This window comes from Limanda limanda, chromosome 5 (assembly GCF_963576545.1).
Source record: "Limanda limanda chromosome 5, fLimLim1.1, whole genome shotgun sequence".
Taxonomy (NCBI): Eukaryota; Metazoa; Chordata; class Actinopteri; order Pleuronectiformes; family Pleuronectidae; genus Limanda; species Limanda limanda.
This window is the reverse complement of record NC_083640.1, coordinates 23,193,687-23,220,434: the sequence shown is the minus strand read 5'-3', so window position 1 is coordinate 23,220,434 and position 26,748 is coordinate 23,193,687. Positions and strand designations below refer to the sequence as shown.

The 26,748-nt window shown below is 41.4% G+C and overlaps 4 protein-coding genes across 4 annotated transcripts; 2 read left to right on the top strand and 2 right to left on the bottom strand.

Annotated features, from left to right (window-relative positions):
• Positions 1–526: 526 nt before the first annotated feature.
• mcidas (multiciliate differentiation and DNA synthesis associated cell cycle protein) lies at positions 527–2,828 on the bottom strand. The gene is made up of 7 exons (XM_061071937.1): positions 2,739–2,828; positions 2,579–2,651; positions 2,413–2,492; positions 1,873–1,933; positions 1,517–1,743; positions 1,078–1,188; positions 527–967 (listed from the first exon to the last, which is right to left on the bottom strand). Exons 1-7 carry the CDS (start codon positions 2,826–2,828, stop codon positions 527–529), a joined length of 1,083 nt encoding a protein of 360 aa, XP_060927920.1.
• Positions 2,829–4,813: 1,985 nt separating this feature from the next.
• On the bottom strand, positions 4,814–6,697 carry LOC133002172 (cyclin-O). Its single transcript, XM_061071936.1, has 3 exons — positions 6,182–6,697; positions 5,464–5,649; positions 4,814–5,365 (listed from the first exon to the last, which is right to left on the bottom strand). Exons 1-3 carry the CDS (start codon positions 6,695–6,697, stop codon positions 4,814–4,816), a joined length of 1,254 nt encoding a protein of 417 aa, XP_060927919.1.
• A 1,153-nt stretch (positions 6,698–7,850) lies between these two features.
• Positions 7,851–19,920, top strand: tut7 (terminal uridylyl transferase 7). The gene is made up of 29 exons (XM_061071061.1): positions 7,851–8,130; positions 9,090–9,525; positions 9,629–9,783; positions 9,945–10,061; positions 10,181–10,358; positions 10,504–10,592; positions 10,899–10,950; positions 11,066–11,135; positions 11,371–11,497; positions 11,636–11,755; positions 11,863–11,997; positions 12,151–12,328; positions 12,956–13,632; positions 13,801–13,951; positions 14,216–14,302; positions 14,391–14,491; positions 14,691–14,748; positions 14,964–15,067; positions 15,181–15,270; positions 15,358–15,471; positions 15,775–15,852; positions 15,953–16,130; positions 16,336–16,383; positions 16,511–16,602; positions 16,693–16,808; positions 16,912–17,111; positions 17,351–17,424; positions 17,530–17,593; positions 18,056–19,920. Exons 2-29 carry the CDS (start codon positions 9,108–9,110, stop codon positions 18,112–18,114), a joined length of 3,930 nt encoding a protein of 1,309 aa, XP_060927044.1. The 5' UTR covers positions 7,851–8,130; positions 9,090–9,107; the 3' UTR covers positions 18,115–19,920.
• A 1,481-nt stretch (positions 19,921–21,401) lies between these two features.
• On the top strand, positions 21,402–26,524 carry isca1 (iron-sulfur cluster assembly 1). The gene is made up of 4 exons (XM_061071106.1): positions 21,402–21,491; positions 24,137–24,190; positions 24,674–24,779; positions 25,236–26,524. The coding sequence occupies exons 1-4, from the start codon at positions 21,411–21,413 to the stop codon at positions 25,382–25,384; spliced, it is 390 nt and encodes a 129-aa protein (XP_060927089.1). The 5' UTR covers positions 21,402–21,410; the 3' UTR covers positions 25,385–26,524.
• The last annotated feature ends 224 nt before the right edge of the window (positions 26,525–26,748 follow it).

Below are 26,748 nucleotides of genomic sequence, written 5' to 3'. Positions count from 1 at the left end.
CAGACCACACAGTCACTCAGACGGAGACAAAAGGGAAGGAAGTCCCTGTTTTTTAAAGAGCTCACAGGGTCACATTTGTTTCACAAGGTTAAACAAGGAAAACTGTTTTTTCCATTTGTTTAAATAGTTTCCCCTATAGTGTCACCTTTTCCAGCCTTTAAACTCAATTCAAACTCAAGTCAGTTTTTTTATAAATCACAACTTTTATTCCCAAACTTTCCATCTTTGGAGACCAATACATCCTGTGAGGTGCCAAACTAAACATGACATTGGGGCTTGTAAACAGAAAGGCAATGTAAACAACAGCCTGGGCAGTATTATTTCCTTTGTCAAGCACCAGCAATTAGCTTAGGAGCTACCTGAGGAAGACATAATTTAATCATTTACAGATATCACTATAGATTATCGGTTAAGCATTAACAGTTGCTGCCCACCCACACATCCCTCCCGTCTTTCACAGCAGCTTCACTTTTCCCCTCATTTCAAGTATATATTGGAAATTATTTTACATTTTTTAACTATAGTTTCAGCTGTCGTTGGGAACCCAGCGGAATCTGTATCCGCCCTGCTGAGTCCTGGAGGTGAAGGCTCGTCCATGAGGCAACACCTGAGTCCTTATGGTGCTGTGCTCTCTGATAGAAGTCCTGAAGGAGGAGACGCTCTCCTCAGCCTCTGCTCCGTCTCTCCTCACGCTCGTGTCTTTGGATATAGATGTCTGTAGGCCAGAGAACGCACCGAACATGCGCACAGTCTCCGATTCCTGCTGTGTGCTCGTTGCAGTGGCAGAGCTGTGCAGGACAGCGTTGCAGCGTGTGCTGATGTCTCTGAGCATGTCCTCCACTGAGTCGGACGACTCGGTCTCATATCCTTCATCCAGACGCTGTCGCTTACAGGGACTCAGAGAAGGTTTAACACCACAGGACAGAACTGGCTCTTGTTCGTTTGGGTCTCTGACTGTCATCAGTTTCTGAAGGGGGAAAGATGGAAAACCAACATAAGTATACATTAGATTTAGTCTATGAGGATACCAATTAAAATGTATAAAGTATCCAGGATGAAACTGTGTTTGTCACTCACTTCCAGCACTGAGGCCAGGTGCTTCGCTCGACTGGCCAGTTGCCTGAGGTGAAGATTTTTCTCCTGCAGAGAGTCAAACTCTTCCTGTTGTCTGTTAAGAGTCTCGTTGAGCTTCAGAGGCAATAAGCAAAATCTGGATTGAGAATAATTCATTTTACCAACATTTAAATCTAAGTAGACCTTTTTACAACAGTAGGAATATGCAGTTATTTCAAATGTAACCTGGGGTAAATACAAAAATCTTCCAAACTTATATAAAGCTTTCACACATAACTGAAATAATAAAGAATGGTCATCAGCAGGGCTTTGGCATTTCTTGTATAAATCTAACTTATCACAATATTAGCATTGCATACTCTAGATCCACTATAACACAAATAACATTTAAACATTGCCTCAACTCCAGATTTCCACACTGCACACAGGTCAGAAATCTCACCTGCTTGTTGACTTCCACAGAATGTCCCAGAGCTCTGCCCTGACACTGGGCCATGTCCCGCCACAGAGCTCCATCCTGGGCAGCTGGGTTGGCAGCTTGGGTGAATGGGTTGATAAGACTTTCCTCTGGAGAGAACTCTCGCTGAGGGGTGAGAGGTGGAATGACACATCCCTGAAACGGGACCAGTTCAGCTGGAGACAGACTGCTCTCCAGTGTGGTGGGAGAATCTGACAAGAGGAGACAAACATCCAGAGATCCAGTCAGACCGTCTCCTCAGATGAAGATGATAACCATGATCATTGTAACAGTGACACACACATTCATTCTCTGTGTAGAAGACATTTTTGTTTGCTCACCTGCCATGAAGTCCAGTGCATAATCTCCAAAGTCTTGGTCATCTAGATCAGATTCATTCACCTGTGCACAAACAAAACTGACGATTAAATCACATGATGGATATATTTAAAAAGAATCCGTTGATGAACAAAACAAATAAGTTTCTACCTGGAAATCCCACCAGGCAGTAAAACATGGCTTTATGGCAGAACATGTCATGGTGCTCATTTCAGAGAGTGGAGTGCAGATGCGTAATGCGTAATGCGTAATGAGCTCAGCACGGTGATCTGTGCCAAAGAGGCAGTTTGTGGACAGAACTCGTGAGGTCCAGCCAATTAGCGGTAGCCTGCGTGTCATGAGTAAACTAGGACGGCCATTCGTGCAGGATTCCAGCACAGCGTGTCAAACATTAACAGCCTGGGAGGGAAGCAGGGCTGAAGACCTGCCAATTCCCTCAGACAGATGCGAAGTGGGTGGAAATTCGTGGATTTTCACGTGACGTACAACAACAATAGATGCATGAAATGAAGGATAAAGTGCAGAAGAGTTTGTGGTCTCACCTGAGATCCCAGGGAATTGCTGTCCCTCCTCACTGCAGATGCGCAGTCCTCCAAATCATCCCAGGCGATTGTTGAAAAAGCTGTAATGCAAAATAAATCATGATTTTTTTGTCACATTATTTTTTGTTATGCACAATAAGAAGAATGGTGTCAGAGATTCACGCACCTTCTTCAATGATGCAGGGGAGCTCCACGTACACAGTGATCGGACTGCTGCTCCTTGGCACAAGCGCTTTATCCTGCAGGTGTAGAAAAGCATTTTTAACGTCTTTTCAATTATATAGATTAACACGTGATGTGTGCATCCTTACAAAGATTCCTCGTACCTTTCGGTTCACTGCAGCTCTCCTCCCGTGCTGGCTCATTTGTCTGCGGCAGGACGCACCAAACACGGTTCTGTCTCTTGGCATATCCATCATCAAGCTGCAGAAGTGAAGGGGACATGATTTGATCCAGAGCTGATATATACACCACATTCTCCCGGTTTGTATCTCTGCGTGCCGCCGTTTCATACTTTTGGCCCAATCACGTGCACCTATCCGGTCTCCAGGGAGCGACCGCGTCCTGGGAGATTAACATGGGGCAGGATAACGGTTTTCAAGGTCTGAAGTGTAAAGTGGCACCGCGCAAAAACGGCGCCCTTGCAGCAGGTGTTTTCTCTGCGCCAGATTTCTGCCCTCCCTCCGCCTGGGGCCAAATCTCCCCATGCAGTGCCCTCCCAGAGACGCATGTAGCCTGTCATGACCTATTCCTACAAGGTCTATATTAAATCTTAAATACCCTAATATCTTTTTTGTCATGGTTATGGTCTAAATAACAGGAAGACAAAAAGAGCAGCCGATAAAATCACGGATAAACACAATAGACTGTATATATAAGGATAAACACCCACAAGTGGCTTTATTGCTTTCAGGGGGACGCATGGCATTATACCATCCTATTTAATATCAGTTCTGCTTCGTGTGTTTGTTGCAGATTCAGCGGGTTTAATAGTGCGCGTGGCCACGGCATTATTACGCGCTTAATTTCTATCCAACCGTGCGTAAAATACCTGCCTGGCTGAGGTCAGCGCCTGTTGACACATTTGAGGAGAAGTGGAAAAGGAAAAGGGGGTAATTGCAGCAGACAGCTCAGTAAACACTGGTGACAAATGCCTCTTTTAGTAAACAAACACGAGCAGGGCTCCTCGGCCCTTAACGCTGAATGCACCTGTGTGGTCGACACCGTGTCAGCGGGTCGAGATGCCACGCGTAATGGATTATCAGATAAAGACCAGGCTCAATTGACCGGGCTGTGTTGGCAGAGTTCAGTGTAGAATGACAATGATGCAACGTTGAATAAAAACGTGTTTAAACTGACCTCCTGGCAAACAAGCACAATAGACTGAGAGACACAAGAATCAGTTACACTTGGTGAAAAGCATTTATTCCTTCTTTTGTCCTTGAAGGGGCTGTGTACCTGTGTAACCTGAGTAACCCATGGAACCCATTCACAGGAATGTGATGTGTAATAATGAGATTTACAGTAATGAAGTCATTATTTAAGAGAGGCTACTTAAATGGGTTTATTAGGTACTGATTTCAAAATCGACTTTATGCAATACTGTTCACGTGGAATCCAGTTTATGTTGAATATATTTTGTTTGCATTCTAAATGTCTTTGCTATTCTCTGAAATGTGTATATGTCCTTATGTTTATCATGCTTGTTTATTTCTTATACTGATGTTTCCTGTATTTTTGGTATATGGCCTTTGCTGATTTGACTTCTTATGAATTATCTTATCTCATCTCATCTTCTCCATAGTTTACTTTTCACCTAAGTTATAGAACATCCAAGTCAGTAAAGTCAAAACTCTGCAGTTTGGAAAAGACGTGACACTTCAACAATGTCCAATAACTCCAATAGAGTTTCCAACATTTGCATTATGTCGTTCTGAGAGTTCCTGACACTGTAATAGTGTTCAATTGATATTTATTTCAATTTTCATCATTTGACACCAACACAAATTAATTTACTGATCATTTATTTCACAACATCAATCGGTTCAGTACAGCACAGTTTTCAGTTTTATTTAGAGGTTGCAACAGAAACATAACATATAAACCTGCAGCAAGTCAGTGCATAAACGAGATTTTGATTTAGAATTAATCAAGACATAAAATACTTCATTGATAGACAATAACCTACTATCAATAAATGGTAAACAATAAAGCTAAGCTGTAAAACATTCAGTGACTGGTATCAAGTATGGCTGAGGTCGAGTGGACATGATGAACCTTCATCAACGCATAAACATGAGGCACTTCATCCTCACTTCTGTGTTTTGTTGAAATAATCTCTAAAATACAAAGTTAGAGAGGTATTTTGGCATTTTGCAAACATCTGGATGGCTCACTGCAGTCACATGTTGGACATCCCGTCCAGTTTCTCCTGGTTTAAAGACACCAGCATCTTCAGGTTGTCTTTGCATTCCCGAGCCAGATTCTGGTTGTGGCCGTCCTCACCTACAGAACTCTCGGACGAGGCTGGTAGGACGCATAGCTCATTCACAAAACTGTCCCACTGGTCTTCCCCTGACTGGATTGTAGGCCCCTGCTCTGTTTTCAGCAGCTCACTAGCGAGCCTCAGTGCACAGCTGGCAGTCAGAGACGCTGGGTACTTGTTAAAAGCATAGTCTGCTAAACTCAGCTCGCACACCTTCTGTGCGAGGTCGCTGCACCGCCTGGGTCTGTTTGTGTCCAGATTCCTTCTTGCAAAACCGCCTCCAGCCTCGTTCTGGGCGGCCTCCATGCAGTTGGTGTAGTAGTCCATGAAGAAGGCCAGGGTGGGTGCAGCGAGGCGGAAGTTGAGGCGAAGGAGGATGAGACACTCCAGGTTGCAGAGCTGCTCCTTGGTGAAGGCATCGCAGCACAATGACAAGAGATGGCTGATCCGTGGCGAGCCAACCTCCACCTTGGTGACACAGAGAAAGAGATGGTGTTATAGTGAATGGAATCCAAAAACACGCAATCTATCAGTTCCTTAAGCATGTTCCACACTCGTAGACTCACCTGTTTAGTGGCTAATAGAAGTGCAGTGACCCCCAGTAGCTGGAAGCAGTCAGCAGCCACCGCTGTGGACGCCAGGAACCTGTCCAGGATGTTCACCGCCAGGCAGCAGCACTCGAACGACAGACGGAAATGTCTGTGCACAGGGATGAGCCAGCTGACCAGCTTACAGCGCGCCTCTGCCGTCAGCTGCAAGCAAACAGAATCCATTAGAACCAGAATGTGACACCTTTGATACAATAAAATAACATAATAATTGTCTTGGTGACATTGATGGGAATTAAAAACTCAAATCCATTCAGATTGACCCATGGGTGCTCATGTTTGCTGATAAGAATACTTTTATTTTCCAGAATAGAAAATGCAGAAAAGGTGTGCATGTGTAAATGTTACTTTAGTTTTCTATATCGTTTTCAAGTTCCATATATTACTAAGATATTTAGGTTTTCTTTTTATTGGTTGTTACATATCAAGATGTTTCAATATCAAGCATCATTCAAGGAATCATTGCCAATTTTTATTTTGTGCAGCCGGTAACTGCATTTGAAAATAATTTGAAAGTTGCTGGACTATTAGGTTTGATTATACTATAGGCTTTGTTAAAACAATGCAGAGAAGTAGACTGCTTATAACTAATATTTTCATATTTATATATATTGTGATTTGCACCAATAGTGCACATTTCTGTGTCATCATAACTGTCCTGTCTCAAACGTCCTACCTGTGGCTGTCGTGCCAGGCTCCTGCAGGGATGGAAGTGTCCCTCTCTCTCCCTCTGGACGCGGAAGCCGATGTCTCCGTACTGGAGGAACCAGCTGCCGGACAGCTGCTGTCCCGCTGCCGGCTCCTGCACCCGGAGCGGGGACACTGTGGGTGTCCGGGTCGGGGATGAGACCGGAGAGTCTCCTAGGTCCTCCTGGAAGCCGGAGTCACTCAGCCTGGATGTGAGTTTCTGTTTCCTGTGTCTGGCCTCAGACCTGCGCTGTCGAGCCGGGGACAAGCCGCCCATGTGTCTCCGCTTGTCTCCGGCCTCCGGTCCGCAGCCTCCGTCCACAGCAGACACCATCTTCTCGGTCCCCGGCGGAGTCACTGAGGACAAGTCCACTGAGCTGCGCGACGCTGAGGGGGGAGTTCCGCCTGCTGACGTCTCTTTCCCGGGGTCTTCCCCGCTCGTGCAGCGCACCTTTCTCCCGTCGCCCCAGGCAACCGAGGCCAGACAACACACCCCCTGCCCCATGTTTAATTACACTCAACCATATGTTAGACCTTTGTGCTGCAGGTGTCATGAGATTAAGTAAATTAAAGTGTCATGTCACACACAACACATTCTCTTTGAATGTTTATTTCCCACAAGTTATCTTTATAAGCAAATAAGAAGAAATGCACAACAAACCATCATGCCTGACAAAGAAGAAGTTTATACTTATCGAGTCCCACCACTCTTTTTAATGAATTAAAGGTCCAGTGTGTGAGATTTAGGTGAAAGGGATCTATTGGCAGATATTGAATATGAAATAATCCTCATGATGTTTTCACTAGTGAGTTTCATCTAAGGGTTCTTTACCCTATAATGGGCTTTTTGTATTTAAATAATTTATAGTTACATCAGAGTGTGTCATATCTATGGAGGTCGACATGTTTTTTTACAGTAGCCCAGACTGGACAAACTCAACACCTTTGAGTTTTTATGACATGAAGGTTACCACAGGTTCTCTGTCATGTTTAGAAGGGGTAAGGTGAGGTAAGGGGTACTCAGCTGCGACATGACACTTCACCACTAGATGTCCCACTGAACCTTATTATACTCCTTATATCTTTTGAATCTTAAAGATCATTTTTTAGATAGATGGAAATATATAAATGTACTTTATTGATCCCAAACTGGGAAATTCCTGTTAACTTTTGTTTTGTTTTTATTTGTGCTCTGCTGCTGTGTGATCTTCAAATTGCTCTTTGATTTTTATTTTATTGTTTGCCTTCAATCATTATTTTTTGACTTGTAAAGCACCCTGTGACTGTCTGGAAATTTGCTTTACAAATAAAGTTTATTATTATTATATGAAAATTACCAATTATAATTATATGGTTAAGCATAGATGTCTGAGGCTTGTTATTGTCTGATCGTTAATAACAGGTTCCAACTTCAATCTATGGTCACTAAAAAAACATTCTGGTTCCTATGTACAAAGCTCTCTCTCTCTCTCTCTGAGAGAGAGTTTGAGGAAATACAAATTTGGAAAACTTGGAAATACAAATGACATAATAAAGGTTTTGGTAGGAAATGAAAGTGAAAATGACCAGTGACCAGTAAACAGTTGCTCAAGGAAGTCAGAGGCTTGTGATTCTCTATGAGGTAGCACCAGTTCACCCCCAGTGTCTGTGGTCACATCCTGGTTTATCCACAACAGCTGGAGGTTTCAGCTCCAAACTTTCACTCTATTCTCTCGAATCCACGTCGCTGCACTTTATCACGATAGTTTGAATTTTTTAAAACCACCTTGTCCCAGGTTAAACGGAACCCAAGCTGTTTTTTCCGCAGGGGGCGGAACTGAAGAGCTGACGGCTACAAAATAGATCAGTCCGGACTTCACCTCTCAAACTCCAGTTCAAGACCAGCGATCACCAGAGCTAAACAGGACTACCAGTATGATGTCTGCTCCCCGACCACAGGTATCTATTGGCTGCGTATGGACCAGATGACCAAACCAGTAGCTCGACCAGTGGTTGTCTTCTGCCTCATCTGCACGTTTACACCGGCAGGAAAACTCACATAAACAGCCATGCTAGCTAGGTGCTAGCTGAGGGGGGTGCTAGGTGTTTTGGTGGCGTCACTTTAGCTAGCGAGCTAAACGGGGGTAGCTAGCTTAGGGTATGTGGGGGACAAGCTAGCTAGTGTGTGTGTCTGTGTGCTATTCGCGGTTTGTTGACAGTGACTTAGCGTCATACGTGACACTGGTGCGTGTATTTAACCCGAATGTAGAAGAGCGATGGAGCCAATACAGAGGCTAGTAAGCTAGCTAATGCTAACAGAGCGTGCCTCCACAACGCTAGGATACGTGGCTAATGTTTCCGTTAGCCGAGGGACTCGAACCGTTGTTTACCGTGACATTCACATTTAAACGGTCATCGTGATTAACCATGGAGTTTATAATGTGTCAGAAACAAGCCGCGGTAGCATCAGAAACACCAGATGGTAGCTCCAGGTTTCCCACGGTGGTCAGATTCCTGCTCTCAGCGTTTCATTGCTAACACAAGTCGGGTTTTAGTTGACCTGTTTTGGATATATTTCTGACAACCTGATGTTAAGTTAAGTTGAAATGACTCAGGCATCTCCAGTTACTGAGGTAAACTTGTGTGTTTCGGTTGCATTTATCCGCCACAGCCTGGTTTGAATTAAATGACAGGATGTTAAAGTTGGGAGTTGTAACAGTCAATGAAGGTTTCTGCCCATAAGGAAAATAAAGGCATCTACAGTAGCATGCTTCTGTTTCGTCGACAGGACATCTGAATAAGTCATCACTTTGTCAGATGATCCTGTTGACACTCAGTTTGAGTCAAATAAAAAACTGTTTCCATAGTAACGGAATATGACATCCTGCTGTTTTCACATCTTCATATTCCTCCTTCAGTTTTAGCACAAGTAAACCATGGAAAACTCGGGCAGGCCTTACCGGCCCAAGCCAAGCGGCTGGGAGAGGGGAGGAGCACCAGACAAGGAGGAAGCCTGGAGGATCCCAGACCAGGGTCGAGGACAGAACTTCAGACCAGAGGGAGGTCAGCAGGGCAAGAAGAATCAGGGGGGGCCCTTTCGGGCCAGCCCCAGGAAGGGGCCACTGGGACCTCTGAGCTACTCTCCTGGTGGATTCAGAGGCGGCCATAGCCCCTCACAGAAGGATGACAGCCGCTGGTTCCCTGGTCTGGAGAACAGCAGCGGGCCCAGAGACGATGTCTGGAGGGAGCGTCCACAGCAGCAGCACTGGAGGAGGAGCGGCCATGCAGAGGGTCCGAAGGAAGACAGGGATCAGGGAAGGAGAGAGGACTCCGATGGCAGTGCTCATAATTTAGGTAAAGATTTGGACAATATGTTTTTCACAAATGGACACTTTTTTTAAATACAAAAAAAAACACAATCTTGTACATTTGACCCATGTTTTTCTTCCATCCAAAGGGAAAAGACGGAGGAACAGAAACAAAAAGACATCTTTTGGTGAAGCGAACAGGAGCCTTGTGAATGAAGACCCCACGCTATCAACCCAAGAGCTGCAGAGCCTCCGTCAAGCAGAGAGTCGACTCCTCAAAGACGGGATCTGCTCCTTGAAGAAGGTACAAACGTACATTGTACAGTCTGGTGTAAATTTGTTTTGATAAGTCAGCTATTCAGTATTTGATATATAATTCGTGACTGAGTTAAGAACATTGAGAACCACAACATTTTTGCATTCACTGTCTAATATCTTTTTTCCCCCCGTTTTAAACGGTCTCAGAAGCCCCACAGTAACCCTAATGCAGTTTACACCTGCACTCTGTGTGATGTTCTCTTGGAATCTGTGTCTGACGGTTACAAGCATGTCAGAGACAAACGGCACAAGAAAAGAGTCAGGGTAAGAAATTTATTTATTTTGCATAATCATTAATCGTATTACAATGAACATTTAGGTTATGCTATCCGACTATATTGTCATTGTGCAGTAATAGATGTTGTGTGTGTTTGTGTTTCCAGGAGAGGCAAGAACAGGTGATGCTGACTGAGATTCTGCCTCCAGGTCCGGAGCAGATCAGTGCAGTGACTGCTGCACTAGAGGCTGTTGTCCTGGAGCATGGGATGAACGACCAGGATGTTGAGACAAGACAGTTTGTTGTCTCCATCATGCAAGACCTCCTTCTCTCCGTCCTGCCTGGTACGTCATCCGAGGACAAAGTGTTTGTTTCATGACAGAGATGTGACCTCAATTCATCCTGATTGTGATATTATTTTGTACCAAAGAGGCAGTTGTTGTTTTAATATAAATAACATTATTCCCTCTCTATTTCTCTCACCTGTAGAGATCAGGCTCAGGCTTTATGGGTCATCTTGCACCAAGTTTGGATTTAAGGATTCTGATGTTAACATTGACATTCAGTATCCACCACATGTGAGTAGCCCAGAACGAGTTTGATTGTGTGAATACTGTTTATTGATATATGACTTAGACAATAAACACAGCTCTCATCAAACAAGATTGGATTTATACAAGCTCATAGTCTCAAAATGAACAAGATAAGACTTAAAATAAGAGGATAAATATTTAACAGCAACACTTTGGAATGAATATGTAGCAGACATAGGATATTTCAAAAGTGATTGAATATTGTGTTTGTAAAACACATCACATTCACATGTTCATTTTTTATATTGTATTCATGTTGTATAAAGGTTTTGAAATTGGATGTATTCACAGATGCATCAGCCAGATGTCTTGTTGTTGGTCAAGGAAAGTCTCTCTGTGAGCCGTGAGTCACCTCTTACTCATTCAACTGCAATGAACATAGGAACCATAGGAAACTCGAGTCAGGTGCCGGGCTGTTATGGAAGTTTACAATTTAACATGTTTTGTTGTGTCCTCAGCTGCCTTTGTTGACATGGAAGCAGATTTTCATGCCAGGGTGCCTGTTGTCATTTGCAAAGAGAAAAAGAGGTGGGTGTGTCTAGTAGCTGCTCAGTTAGTGGATTATTTTAAAGGCAAATCAATTAGTCAGACTCTGATGTAGTGAAACACTGAAGTTGTAATCTTTCAGATGGAAACCTGTAATGCTGCTGGATGAATTTACTTACATGCAGAGCAGGAAAAAAACAATTGCTCATATCAGGGTTACCGTACCACATGAAAAAGGGCAGTTAACAACACTGAAAACTGTTTTTCTTCTCAACAGTGGCTTGATCTGCAAAGTGAGCGCAGGGAATGAAAACGCATTTCAAACCACCTCCTATCTTTCTGCTCTCGCCAATCGGGAGCAGCTTCTCCTCCCACTGGTTTTGGGCCTCAGACGCTGGGCCAAGGTAAGTTTCCGACTGAGACCCTGACCTCTTGCTCTCATCTGACAGGCAACTTGAGAAAGGGAATGAACAAATCGGTGTTTTTATTTTTATAAAACATCACATTTGGTTTTTAACGCGTTGTTCTTGTTTCTGTTTTAGATCTGTGAAATTGACCGTGCAGAGGAAGGTGGGCTGCCACCATACGTCTTCGCCCTCATGGTTATTTTCTTTTTACAGCAGCGCAAAGAGTCCCTCTTGCCTACTTACCTGAACAATGAGGTGGGTGTTTCTTTGCATCGTGTCCTTCAAGATATTTAGTGTTCATTTCAGTATTGTTCATTGGTAGTTGTTTTCAGTGGAAACTAATTTAATCATATTATTTTCAGATTAAGGTGTTTTCACTCGGGAGGTTGTCAGACTTAAATCTCGTCCAAATAGAGGATGGGTATTTACATTGGACTTACACTCCTGCCTCCAGAGACTCCTCACAGCCAGCAGAGGGCTCCTGTATCAAGGGAAAGGTAACCATGAAGGCTATACTTGTTTTGGTTCTTCTATATGCACATTTTACAATGATGGAATGCCTTTTCTAGATCAGAGGTAATGGATTTCTCTTGTTTCATGGAATGGGTCCAAGGCAAATATTAAGTGCTGTCCGGTGTGTTTTCGTGCAGGTTCCACTGGTGTTTCAGAGCCCTCATCCACCTGTGGAAGTCGGGCTCCTCTGGGTCGAAATGCTTCGCTTCTTCTCGCTGGAGTTCAACATGGCTGACAATGTAATAAGTGTGCGGACCAATGTCGTCCTCTCCCGAGAGATTAAAGACTGGCCAAAGAAACGCATCGCAGTGGAAGGTCAGAGTTTCTTTCATGTGTTGCGTGATTTGAAATGTTATTTTTTGCTTTTGGGTATTGCAGAATCGCTTGAGTACTTGCATGTATTTATAATTTAGTGTGTGGGAAATGATGTCAGGGAAAAGTCCATGTCATTGTCATTCAGTTCTTGGTGAGTTTGATCACTGTTAGATGTGCAGCATCCCGGGATAGAACACCTATGTTAACGCTGGGGTTGAAAAAAGAAGCTCTGAATATTCAGAGGTTAATTCTGTCCCAGCTATAAATTATTAAAACTATTGATTGTGTATCTGTGGCTTTGAGATATTGGGGCAATTGTGGTACAGGAGATGGAGCAGAGAGGCTAGAGGTTTCATTCCTGGTTACTCCAGCCCATGTGTCAATGTATCATTGAGCAAGATACTCAACCATGATGATGTACTATTGGTGTGCGAGTGTTTATGTGGGTCTGAGATAGAAAAGTGTTGTACAAGAATATGTGTGTGATCTTTTGTGGTCATTTGGTTCATGATGGTCTATTTGCATTTTAAAAGATTAATGCAATTCAATATAAATTCTGTTGAATATATAATTGTATTACTCTTACCCGCACATGGTTGATCCAATACTGTTTGTTTCTGTTCTCAGACCCTTTTGCTGTGAAGAGAAACGTGGCCCGCACAGTGAACAGCCAGCAAATGTTCGAGTACATGGTCCACTGCCTCAAAACCACGTACAAGTACTTTGCACTTCCACTCAACACATCAGCGGCTAATTGTAAGACAGGAGCGCGGAGTGGACCTATTCAAGGGGTAGATGCGAAGGCTTTGAATAAAGCGATATTAGATCCCTCAGATTTCAGTCAGCTCTCCCTTCAGTCACAACATGCAGGTCGACCTAAAGCTGTGGAAAATGGTCCTGAAGACTCTGATTGCATTATCGAGGAGGAGGTTGAAGTCGAAGAATACAGTGACTCGGATGAAGAGAGGGAGAAGGAGAAGGTGGATCTGGGCAAAAGCAGCCTCTCAGAGGATGAAGACGAGCAGGACGAGGATGCTCACACCAGGCACCACTTGGACAGCCTCACCACAGAGGATGAGGAGATTTTCCTAGTGGATGAGATTTCTGGGGAGGAGCTTTTGTCTGATGAAGAGGGTCCAGATGTGGACACACCTGGTTCAATGGATGAGGAAGAGGAGGAGGACGAGTCCAACCTGTCCCTTCAAACTTCAGAGGATGCAGTTAAAGATGGGAGGCCAGAAAATAAAAGTCCCAAACAAAGACGGTCTTATGAGTTCACCAGACAAGCTTTCACCAGAGGAAAGGTAGGTTTAGCTCTTAACTTTTATGTGTAAGAAAACAAATACATTTTGAAACTTAAGTGATGATCTTTAAAGCTCTGAGGTGATATTTTGCCTTGTAGATGGCTGGAAGTTAAACTAGACAAAGCATTGGTGCATCATCTCACTTGAATTCTTTTCAATGTCTCTTAGCCACACATGGTCGTGTGCAGCTTGTGTAAGCGTGATGGACATCTGAAAAAAGACTGCCCGGAAGATTTCAAGAAGGTGCAGCTGGAGCCTTTGCCCCAAATAACATCAGACTTTCTAAGTGTCCTTAACAAAGTCTGTGAGCAGTGCTTCAGTGAGTATTATGTGATAATACTTATTAGAAACTCCAGACGTTTGTCATAGTAGGAAAAGTACAGGTGCTGCTGTAAACATTAGCAATGACTCATGGCTGTGTCCGTTAACCAGCATTCAAAATACCACGACCCTGAAAGTAAAGCAGCTTCATGAATTCAAGCTTTAAATGATTCTTTACACCTGTGCTTTTCTTACTGTAACATGTCAAAATGTGTCCTGTGAAAAGTCCTTGTTCCTGACTAAAGGTCTGTTCCCTCTTCAGCTGACTTTGCTCCAGATGAACTAGAAGTGGGAGTGAGAGAGCACATCCTTCAAGACGTGGAGAACTTTGTCAGACGACAGTTTGCTGGTGACGTAAACTAACATCTAGGCTGTTGAGCTGTTTCACTTATTCAAACCGAAACATTTTATTGACTCCCTTTCTTTTTTATGTTTAGGAGCTCGGCTGCAGCTGTTTGGATCATCTAAAAATGGCTATGGCTTCAGACAGAGTGACCTAGACATCTGCATGGTGCTGGAGGGACAGGACACCATACCTGTAGGTTTTATGTCAATGTTCATTTAACATGCATTCAGTCAGATTGTGCAGGTATACATTTACTGTTGTGGTCAGGCTCTGTTTAGGAATTTATTTTATATTTCCCAATTAAAAACTTTGTTCCGTGACATTTGTAGCAATTGATATAGTGACTTCCTTTTGGAATATGCATAAAGTACAGCTTTCTTCTTCCCAACAGGATGCTGAATGCATCACTATCATTGAAAGTCTTGCCAGACTACTGCGGAAACACCCAGGTACGGTCAAACAGAGCATGACTAGATTTTTATTTTTCTGTCATTGGTTGTTTATGGTTTTTTGAGCTTGCAATTGATGTTAGTTTAAGTTTGAGGGAATCACAAGCTGTCCTAGGGAAAGTTAGGTCACCATAATGTCCCATCGAGTAAAATGTATTCAAACAGAAAATGTAAGCACATGCTAATCCGTCACCTCATCGGCACTCTGTGACCAGGTTTGAAGAACATCCTGCCCATCACTACGGCCAAAGTACCCATTGTAAAGTTCTACCATGTTCGCACTGGCCTGGAGGGAGACATCAGCCTCTACAACACACTGGTGGGGCTCTTTGTCTCACGCTGCTGCTGTGTTCTCTCATTAAAATCAAACTGATGCGGTAGGAGAAAATCGCACATTATCAATTGACCTCTGAATGACACTCTTCTGTTAAGGCGCTGCACAACACGCACCTGCTCGCTTCCTATGCTGCCATTGACCGGAGAGTGAAGATCCTCTGCTACGTTATGAAGGTTTTTGCCAAGGTGAATATACTTCTAACACTTTTTATTTCTGTAATATTATGTTTCATTTTATTGTACTGAATTACCACTGTAATTGTACCATTACAGATGTGTGACATTGGGGATGCCTCTCGTGGCAGCCTTTCGTCTTACGCTTACACGCTCATGGTGCTCTACTTCCTTCAGCAGAGAAACCCACCGGTTATCCCTGTTCTGCAAGAGGTACCAATAACATGTTTGTCAAAAGGTTCAAACTCAGTTCTTTGCCCTTTAACTAGATGTCTGCCATGAAAATAACTTTATGGTTTGTTACTTTATAATCCCAGAAACACTTATCTCACCCTGAGGCCTTTTTACAGCTAAGGAGTCAAATAGGTTTCTTTTTGCAGAAGCTTTTCCATTTGGGATGCAGAATAATCTAAGAAAACCTCTATATACTATTATCTCTTTATATTATATTACCAAATGTACAACTAACAAGGTGTGTCTTCATTAAAACATTTTCAAACGTCACTTGCGTTGCAGATCTATGATGGAAAGAAGAAGCCGGAGTCGCTAGTTGATGGCTGGAACGTGTACTTCTTTGATGACTTAAAAACATTAGTGAGTGTTTTATTCTTTTACAAATCCACTGTGTTGTGTCTATATTATCATTGTATTGATATGGTTTTCACCACTGTGCCTTGTGTTCTTTTACCTGCAGCCCAGTCGCTGGTCACAGTTCGGGGGGAACACCGAGTCAGTGGGAGACCTGTGGCTCGGCCTGCTCCGCTTTTACACAGAGGACTTTGACTTCAGAGAGCATGTCATCTGTATCCGTCAGCACGGCCGCCTCACCACCTTCAACAAGCAGTGGACGTCCAAATACATCGTCATTGAAGGTCAGTGTGTGTGAAAATGTAAAAGTACACAGTTAGCAAACCAGTGTCATTGCACAAGATTAAAATTAATTACCTATCAAACATGCTGCTTTACATGCAGTTAATTGATACTTATTACTGACTGAAATAAAATGATGAATGTCTTGTTGTGCAGAAAGCTTTGTCATATTAAAGTATGTCCCTTTCTCTTGTGGTTATATTACAGATCCGTTTGACCTGAATCATAATTTGGGTGCTGGCCTGTCCAGAAAAAGTATGATTTTCTTTATTTCCTCTTTAGTTCTGTCTTGTTTAAATCTGTCCTTTTGTCTCATTTCCTGCTGTTTCTTTCTATTTATGGATTTTTAAAATGTTTGTTTTGTCTTTTTGCTTCAAAACAGTGACTAACTTCATCATGAAGGCTTTTATCAACGGCAGAACACTGTTTGGCACACCCATCAAATCCTTACCTCTCGAATACCCCAGTCAGATGGTTAGTATGTCCTCTGCAAATATCATAATCCATATTTAGGCAACATTCTCTAAGCATTGACATTCTGTGACTTGTCCTCATCTGTCCCAGGAGTATTTCTTTGATTCGGAGGTTCTCACTGAGGGAGAAGTAGCGCCCAATGACCGCTGCTGCCGTATCTGCGGCAAGATTGGCCACTTCATGAAAGACTGTCCCTTGCGTAAGAGGTGAGTATAATTACAATGCATGTCTGAAATTGTCACAAAAAAATGACGTGTAGATAAATGTCTATCCCATCGTTGTCCTGTATTGTGGATCATTTCTGTCCAGGTCCAAGCACAGATGGGACTCAGACAAAAGGCAAGAGCACCAGAGAGACAGAATGGATTCAGCCGATGACACCAGGGATCAGGGCAGACACAAGACTGAGAACTGGAGGAAAAGAGATGCACTGGAAGTTCGCTGCTGCTACCTTTGTGGATCAAGTACCCACATTAAGAAGGACTGTCAGCTGTACAGAAATCCTGCAGGTTCTCATTTTTTTTTAAAAATTATTATTTAATTTCACTTTTTTATCATTTGTATTGTCGAGTACTTCCACAAGATCAAATTCTTCCCTCCATAGTAGAACTGGCAGTTTTGTAAGTTCATTCCCTTTACTCTTGCATTGTAAATGTACTAGAATAAGAAGTTATATGGGAAACTATAATGACAAAACAACAGAGGGAAAAGTCAGTTTCATTTTACTCCTTGATTTATCATTTGTCAGGAAATGTGAAGACGGACAACTATAACTACCCTGCTTCAGGCCACATGAGGAATCTGAGAGAAAAGGAAAAACAGGTATGATCTCAATTTCTAATAGTCAGCTAAGAATTTTTACTTTATATTTGTAGGCAGCTATGTTCACTCCTACACCTGGAAACTGATGACGTTCTCCTCTTTCAGGGTTTACCTTTACAAGAAGAGAAGAAGAGAAAGCAGCAGAATGTCATGTCAAGTCCACAAGCAGGTACGAAGAGTTTCTGCTTAAGTTGAAACTCATTAAGTTCTGTCACAATTACCGATTTGGTACAAAATACTTAATATGTTGGGTCATCTGTCTTGTTTTAGGAATGGTGATTAGAGGGAATGAAAGAAAGCTATTTTGGCAACTGGCTGACGTAGAATCTTTTCTGGGAAACACTGAACGCTGTCTAATGTTTTGGCTCACCTTTAGCATTTTGCTCTTGTTTTTATCGGTTTTTGTTCAACACATTCTAAGAACATGTTCTATGAGTTACCATCCCTGTAACCTGAAAGGATTCTGTGCAAATAAAACTGCAATTAAATCAAATACGGCTTTCAAGTTTATCAGCTTGATCAGCATAAATGTATCCATGACAGATGTATTTCTACATGAACAAAAGTGACTGGTGCAGGCTAACGGTGTGTCATGGAATAATCTTGACTATTGCATTCTGGTTTGTTTCAGGTAGTCCCGCCTGCCGAAACGCGGGTCGTTCTGGTCACAGGAAGAGCCCAGTGGAATGAACAGCAGCAGCTGTGGCTACACACACCATGAGGTTCTCCTCTTGTCCGGGCAGACAGAAAATCCAGAAACCCTAAATCTGTATGGAACTGTTGGGCCAATGAGAGCCCATTAAAAGCCAAAGCCAGGACGCCTAGACTTGAAGCCAAATAGGGCCTTTTTAAGTGTATTGATTCTTTTTTTCCCCCTACAGTGCTTCTCCTAAGAGGAGCTTTTTAAACTTTTTCATTTTAACAAGACAAGCCATTACCCCATGCCCCTCATGTCCTTGTTTACCCACACTGCCACTCACGTTTTTATATGCGCTACTTTAGAGCAATGTCATTGCAGATTCAGTGTGGAACTGCTTAAATTGGAAAGTGTAAGTAATTCAGAAGTATCATCTATATGACTCAGATCTTGATAATCATTATTAGAAGGTATCTGCAGACAACCTACTGCAGTTTTGTGTTGTAATCGATGATGAAACTTCTCGGCGCTTTATTGGCTCAACTGGCTTCACAGGTAAGACCTAGTGTTTGTAAACAGTGCTTCAGCATTCAGACAAAGGGACAACAGCATTGATAACGTGTGATGCTTACTACTTAAAGTGGCCTGAGGTCAGATTCATCAAGATCAGCGTAACCAGAAAGTCATTCATCAGTTCAATTATTCATTATTTTCTCATCACTATGTTTTTATGATTGAGTATCTGGTCATTAATCTTGAGATTTAACACATGAGACGGAAAAGGTTGAAAAACGTTTAAATGGCAGCGTAACTTTTGTGATGGCCAGGATATTTTTTAATGGAATTTCTTTTTAAGCCTATTTAATTTGTCACGTGCACTGACGTCCCTCAGTCTCTCATTCAGAATTGAAAGCAGCTCTTTGTGAATCTTGTCTCCATGCATTTATAAAAACATCTTGTTGATATTTTTCCGGATCATAAATGATTTTTTTTTGTTTTTGGACATAACTGATACACCCTGATTTCATCAATGCATAAATACCTCCCCTCGACTGTAAGCAACAAGTGCGAATTGAAAGTAACATGACAGTAAAACTGTTTGCCCTGTGATAAATCTGGCCTGTATTTGTTCCACACATTAGGAAGTGTCATTAAGAAAGATCCATGCTTATGCTCAGTGGTAACAATCTAATGTGCCGGCTGACGACATACGCTGCTTCAAATGCTATGTTCATGTTCTGTTGGAAATTTCATTTCATTCAGTGGAGATATGAATGTATTTATTTGCCACAAAGGCTTAATTTTGTAGTAATGGTGCCACAGATTGGTAGCTGCACTGTGAGGGTCACACCCTCGTATTCTGTTGCTGCTAGTTAATGTTTCAGAGAGCTGCTTATCATTCAGCTTTGATTATGGACTTTTTGGCTTTATTGTTGCCCTAATATGGCAAAATTTTACTAAAAAAAAAGTGTTGTTGATGGTATTGTAATGAAATTCCTCATTTTAAAAGTAGCTGTTTTAATTCCGGCCTTGTTGTGTTTCTTTTGTTGTACTTAATGGGAGAATTAGTTTAAGGAAAACCAGTCCTGCCAGGAAAGGTTTGTTCACAATCCATTCTGTGCCCCAGAACAAACATTAAACTGAAATTTGTCCTCGAAAAAATACATTTTCTTTTGTTAATTTGTTTTGTTTAAGACATGCAGTTATCAAACTGTCTATAAATGACTATTCTTCAGTATCAGTAATCATACATCCTATAATGCGATAACCATTGGTGTTGAATATGTAAGATATGTTTGTGAGCTGTCACTATGAAATAGCTGAAATTATGGATAAATTAAATCACTTTTTTCTCCGTCTATCTGCTTTAATACATTTGTAACTACAGTAAATACAACAGCTTTGGTATAAATAGTTATATAAGATGGGTCTTTTTATTCTATCTCAGGTTGCCTTGTAAAAACTGGCCTTATACAACATGAAAATGAGCCTGTCAAGCGGATTTATAGTATTTACCAGGGGCGTTTCTAGGATTGAAAGAAAGGGGGGGCTTAGCCCCTAAGGATGTTCAATGTTTGCGCAAAGCGCGCGCCAATTTTTTTTGGGCTCATTTGGGGCTGCGGATATCCATTGTTTCAGACAGTTCATAGATTGGTTCAATCAGAAAGACTGTGATTTTTCTCTGTATCTTTGCTTGCATTCATTCAGTGTAAGATAACAGAAGAAACAGAATTTCAGGGTCATTGTGAAATTTGACAACACAAATATGAACTTTTCTCAAATAGAGAGAAATAATTTTCCTGCTTGTTAAGGAAAGACGGATATACTAGTTTTGACTAGCATTAACTGATTATAAACATCAACATTCTATAGGCACTGATATTATTGTTTTAAAATACTAGAGATAGATATTAATGCAAAGAATAGAGAGCTGTCGATAGTTATTTCTTACATTTCAAATTTGCTCGTTCACACTCTTGCTCACTGGAGAAATGTTCTAACAAAATAGCTAGCTAGCTAGCTTAGTGTTAACATAGCTCATTACAATATTCCCTTTCATTTGCCTCAAGTAAACCTAAATTCAAGCAGGTAACAATCGTTAACAACTACAGATAGCCACATTCTGTAACCACCTGTACTTACAATTTAACTCCATGCATCATTTACTATGAGCTAAACTCCTTGGCTGTAATCCTGCTGTCTTGATGAGAGACGTTACTTGACAGAGTGAGAAAGCCAGCGCAGCAGCGATACAGACTCCCCAAGGTCCTAGTGCCCGGTCTTTTATTGTTAAGTATGATGAGAGGCTGTTGGATTGTAATTTGAAGGGGGAGAAAACATACAAAGCAGAAACGCACTCACATATGTAGCATGTTGGAGTTATAAATAACTTGTCCATGTGTAAAACAATAGTTTATTTAAAAAAAAAAATTATTATTATTATTTTTTTTTTAAATCCCAATAATTATTTGGGGGGGCTGAACAACATTTTAGGGGGGCTTCAGCCCCCCTAAAACAAGCCTAACGACGCCCCTGGTATTTACTCAGCAATTTCCCCATCAAATATATTAAATCATCTAATAGGTATTTTACAATTAAACTATTAGTTGAGAAAAAAAAAAACAATTGACGTAAGAGTTTTTTGAGTTAATATAAATTAAAAGAGCAACAACACTGAGATTAGGTTTACGCAACAGAAATACATGGGGGGGTTATCCGTGATCCCATTGGTTCAATTGCCCGTCCGTCAAAAATAACAGCCAATCGTTGAACGGGTGTCATATTTGGGGCGGACCTGGAGCTGTAGGCGCATGCGCAGTCCAGTGTTGTGATTGTTCGCTTCAGAAAGATGTCTGCCTCCATGGTGAGGGCGACCGTGCGAGCGGTCAGCAAGAGGAAGCTACTGGCGACCAGAGCCGCTCTCACACTGGTAAGTTTGATCTACTGGTGCTAATATCATCTAAATCACTATTTTGCATCTGCTCAGTGTTGATTCAGGTCGTGTGGCGTCATCACCAACTGCTGTTAGCTAACGTGACGTGATCCGGGGGTTAGCTAAGCTAGCTAACTAGCTAGCCAGCGGTGACTAGAACTTTACACGCCGAATATCTTCCGTAGAAACTTCTGTAAAGTGTCGTTGGGTTTGTTTTGACCGATGTACACACGATACACATTCGTGTGATAATACAAGTACAACACAAGGTTGTAAAAGTACATATTTCCATTGTTTTTACTAGATGCTAACCTTACTGAAGGCAGTCCACCGCTACCATTCTAAGCTAACTGTCCATGACGTGCCACAGAACTATGTTAGTTAATAGGGACTATTGTGTTTAAATATGTGTGTATGTATATATTAAGTTATAACTAAGTTAGTAACGCAACACGTTGATTGGTTGACGGGACACAAGCTACAGTGTTAATGAGAATTATCCAGAGGTCAAGACATTTCCTGTTTATTAAGTTAGCATCTCCAACTAAAAACAATACAAGTTTACATCATGGTTTATTAAGCCTGTTCACCCCTGAAGTCCCACAACATGATGTGTGTTTATCTTGTGCGCACTATTAATTATCCAGTGGGAGCAAACACAGAGTTAATATCTTTAGTAGAGACTAGACTGGCCCATTCTTTGAAAACAACACTATTTTGTGTTTATTGCTTTTAAGAGTTTCTTAATTTCTCCAGTTATGATAGAAACTAAGTCCTCACGTCTCATGAGCCTGTTTCCTTCAGCAAATGATTCCTGACAATCCTGCGTCTGTGTTCAAGAGCAACAAGAACTATTTGAGCTACATTTTTTCTTATGTAACGGTACAAATCTGGTGTCTGTGTGTATCTAAGTTATAAAAACACTAACATCTTCTTAAAATTAAAAAAAAAAAAAGATCTCTTGAGACTTCAGGAGCTCCATATATTCACGATTGTCCCAGTTAGTAAAGTATGAAACTAAGCTGTTAACTAACGTGGTAAACGACTCCCACTGTGAGCAGATTCATTGATCGTTATTATCGTTGGTGTGATGGCGAACATCACCCTCACACTGTTGTGTCAAGATAATGTGTGTGCACGGTGGCTGGAGGTGATAAAGGATGGGGCATGAAGTAAACATCACATTACACGGAGCTGCACTGTAGCTGTGAGGGACAATGATATAAAATATATCAAACTAGTAATACTTCCTATGAACTGTACTCTACCATAAGCCATATGTTAGGACATTGCTATTACATTAAGTGTACAGTAAAGATATGAAACAAGTCCAGATAAACACAGAGGCTTTGATGGCATTGCACCAGATGGCTAGTTTCCAAAATGCCTCCACAAGAGAGAGTTCACACCCTGAGATCCTCCTCCTTTTCTGCACTGACATCCACTCCCACAGAGAAGGAGCCATAGGGGTGCAGGTTCAACTTAAACTATAGCAGCATACAGACAAAAATCTATGACAAAAATAGTCGCCAACAAATGTACTCGTCGATGATTCGTTGGTTACGTCATATCGCTTGTTTTTCGTGCCGTGCAGCTGAACTAAACGTTGTTTTACCGGATGTGCTGATGGAAGTAGCTGAGGAGTGAGCCATCTCGCTTCCTTCCTATCGCGCATGTGCAATAGCGACAAAACATCGACCAATGGCGGCGTCCGTTCCATCGCGTACCAGGAAGTCAAAAGATCTGCAGACCTTGACTTCACTCTTAACATAGCCTGGAAAAAACTACGTGCAATGTTTGTACGGCGGACCTGCTCTCCATGGAAGCATGGCACGCGCATTTGAGAAGGAGGCAGGTTTGACTTCGTAACTGAGACGATGCGGACTCGCCTCAGTCAGATGTTATACATAAACGTATATACCTGTGCGCAGGATTCTAGAATCCATTACAAAAATATGGTTTAGACTTTTTTGTAACTAGTTTAAAAGCGTAATGTTATCCTATTGCCTGACAAACGTCTTTTTTAATCAAAATTATGCAGTCCGAAGAAGACTGTAGTTTTGTTTGTTGATGTTCTTAATGCTGATACTCTCCCTTTCCTTTTGTTAACAGAAAAAATGGATGCTTGATTTTAAATTTATTTTAAGTATCGATCTTTATTGTCTTTATTTTCAGTCATCACATGCCTCGAACAACCTCAGCATAAATTTAAAAGCTGTTGGCTAAATAAGAGCAATTGAAAATTTGTGTCATTCATAATCCAATTAGTCGATTAATCGTTTCAATAATCGATGACTAATCGACTATCAGAATAGTCGTTAGTTGCAGCCCTATATGTTTAAAGCTGGCACTGTTTGGTCAAAACTTGCTCTTTTCTAGCCAAAAGCTGCATAATTCATCTTTTTTTCATATTGTCTACTTTTAAAAACATTAAACAAATATATAGATAAATTGTATGTTTGGATCACAGAACTTATTGTATAGCAATACTTAGGAATAGCAATATGAATCGGCCCGGCACACAAGTGTCCTGATTGTATCTTATCAGGAGATATGTGTGTTGTCTCAGTCTAAGTGCTTTCACTTGATGTGTCCTGAAGCTGTGAGTAGAAGCCTTAATTCTTCTGTTGTCTCTTCCTCAGACTCCAGCAGCTGTGAACAAGATCCGAGTGTTGCTTCAGGACAAGCCGGAATATGTGAGTAAATGCATTCGACCAACATCCATTGTATTTGTATATCAGCTAGTTGTCAATAAACTGGTTTGTCCTCATCAGAGGAATTTATCCTCCTCTGCACTGGGTTGTTAAAAATGAACTGTTATCAACGTTTATTGATGTTTTTTGATCAATTCATTCTGCCCTTACAAGGAGTGTAAGATTATTTGAGTTCATATAAGGCCAATGAATCTTAAGGTTCTAAAAGAAACTTTACTTTAACACTATTGTTTCTCTCTCTCCTGGTTTTTTCACTCTACCTTTCAATGTGGTTGATTAGAACAACTACAAACATTTTTGTTTCTGACCGGTGTCACCCTATGTGAGCTTAATACTTCTGCATCACATGCTCCTCCAGTCATGCATATAGAATATGCAGGCTCTATTTGTAAAGTTAATGACAATGCAGTGATTGTTTGAGGGTAAATTACGCAGGATGTTAATTGCAGTGTTTTGGTAATTTAGATCGGTTTGAAGGTTGGAGTGAGAACTCGTGGTTGCAATGGACTGACGTACACACTGGACTACACCAAGGAGAAAGCCACCTCTGATGAGGAAGTGCTGCAGGATGGTAAATAATGTTTTAGTATCTAGAACCCCAGTTCAAATGACAGAAATAATCTATATTTAATACATTTTGCAAATGTACTATAAAAATCCTGATTTAAGGGACATAATGTGCAGACAAACATCTGTATTTCAATATTGCATCTTTTTATAGAAAAAATTTAAATTTAGTGTTATTTAAAATGCATATCTTGTATAATAATCTTGTGTATAATATTTCTATTTTAACTTGTTTGTTTTGGATTCTGTTCGATTGTTATTTTATTCTTATTTAGTTTCCCCTTTTGCTACTACTTTTTACTGCTGTTGGGTCAAATAGTGGATCAATAAAGCAAAATCCCATCTTATTCGCAGCATGTACCACTGTCAGTGAAGGTTATTTAAATTACTACCACTTGATGATGTGTCAAATTATTTTCATGATGCTTTGATAATGAAAAACTTGTTTTGTTGTCTGCAGGAGTGACAGTGTTCATAGAGAAGAAGGCTCAGCTGACCCTCCTGGGAACTGAGATGGACTTTGTCAATTCAAAGCTGTCCAGTGAATTTGTCTTCAACAATCCTAACATCAAGGGCACGTGTGGCTGTGGAGAGAGTTTCAACATGTGAGCCTCCGTCCTCCCACTCCATCCCTGCTCCAAAGCTCGTCCCATCGGAAAAGACTGAGAGACTGAATGTTGACAAGGAAGTTAGAAGCGAGGAAATCGTTTGAGATGTGGACGTGCCTCCTTTCCTGCCTCCTTTCCTGAATCCTCTCCTGCAGCCCACACACTGGTTTGAAGCCCACGTATGCATATCCACGATCAAAGGAAGGTTATAAAAAACCATCTCAGCATAACTGATTTTAGCTTCAGAAACCTTTTGATGTCAGTGTTTTAGTTCTTGGATCTGCATTTAAAAATGAAACCCATAGAAGGACCTGAGAACAAGGTGTTTTTATATTTAGCGACTTTCTGCCATTTCTCACTTATACGCACATTATTTAATAGGTAAATCTCAGCGTGACTTGTATGCAGGAGGAAATGCTCACTGAGGTGAAGAGTTGATCAGGTTTAGCTTGATAAATCTGAAAAGATTAACCATGATACTATTAAAGGAGACGTATTATGCTGTTATAAGTTTATCTTTCCTCAAGTGTGTTCAGGCAGTTATTTTCAAGTTTTGTTCGCCCAGCTTACCCAACCAGGTAGAGGGAGACAAAATTCTTACATTTCTTACACTGGAGGTTAAAGTGACAGAAGCTAAAGGTGTTTCAGACAGAGGCTGAAAAGAGGAGCTGCAGCAATGGACAGGAAGAGGACAGTGATGGGGTCTCTGAACCTTAGAGCATATAGATCGTGTCAAGAAATAAACAAAAATCACAAACGTAAACTTGAGCATAATATGTCTCCATAATGTTGAAATCTAACTACCAAAATCAGCTGTGTGATAAACAGCTCGCTAACCACGGTGTGAGAGGGCGAGCCACTCTTCAGTGTCTCGTCCCAGCAGAATGCCAACATGGAGTTTCAGTGTCTTGAAACTGCTTTTTCAGTTTGTATAGTCTTTGAAATGTCTTAAGTGTATATTTATCTCTATGTCAAGAATGTAATTGAACCACAGAAAACACGCACACAAGAAAAAGTAACGCACATAACATGTATCCCTCAAATACGAGGTTCCTTTTTGCTTGAATAAAGCCTGGAACTTGTGACAGTGTAAACTTTGCAATAGGTCTGTAAATATGAAATAATAAAAGGCTAAATCCTGTTCTATGCAGCTGTGTTTCCATCATCTCATCTCGTCTTGGTGATGACTCATCAGTAGATCTGTGGTTTCACTATCCACGTTTCTGCAGAAAACTGACGAGCTGTCATCTCTTATATTCTGCTTAAGGTTGATTATGGGACGAAGGAAATATGCACAGATATTCCACTTGAAGTGTATTTTTAACCCATATAAAGTATAAATTGGAGTTCTCTACTTTTTCCAAC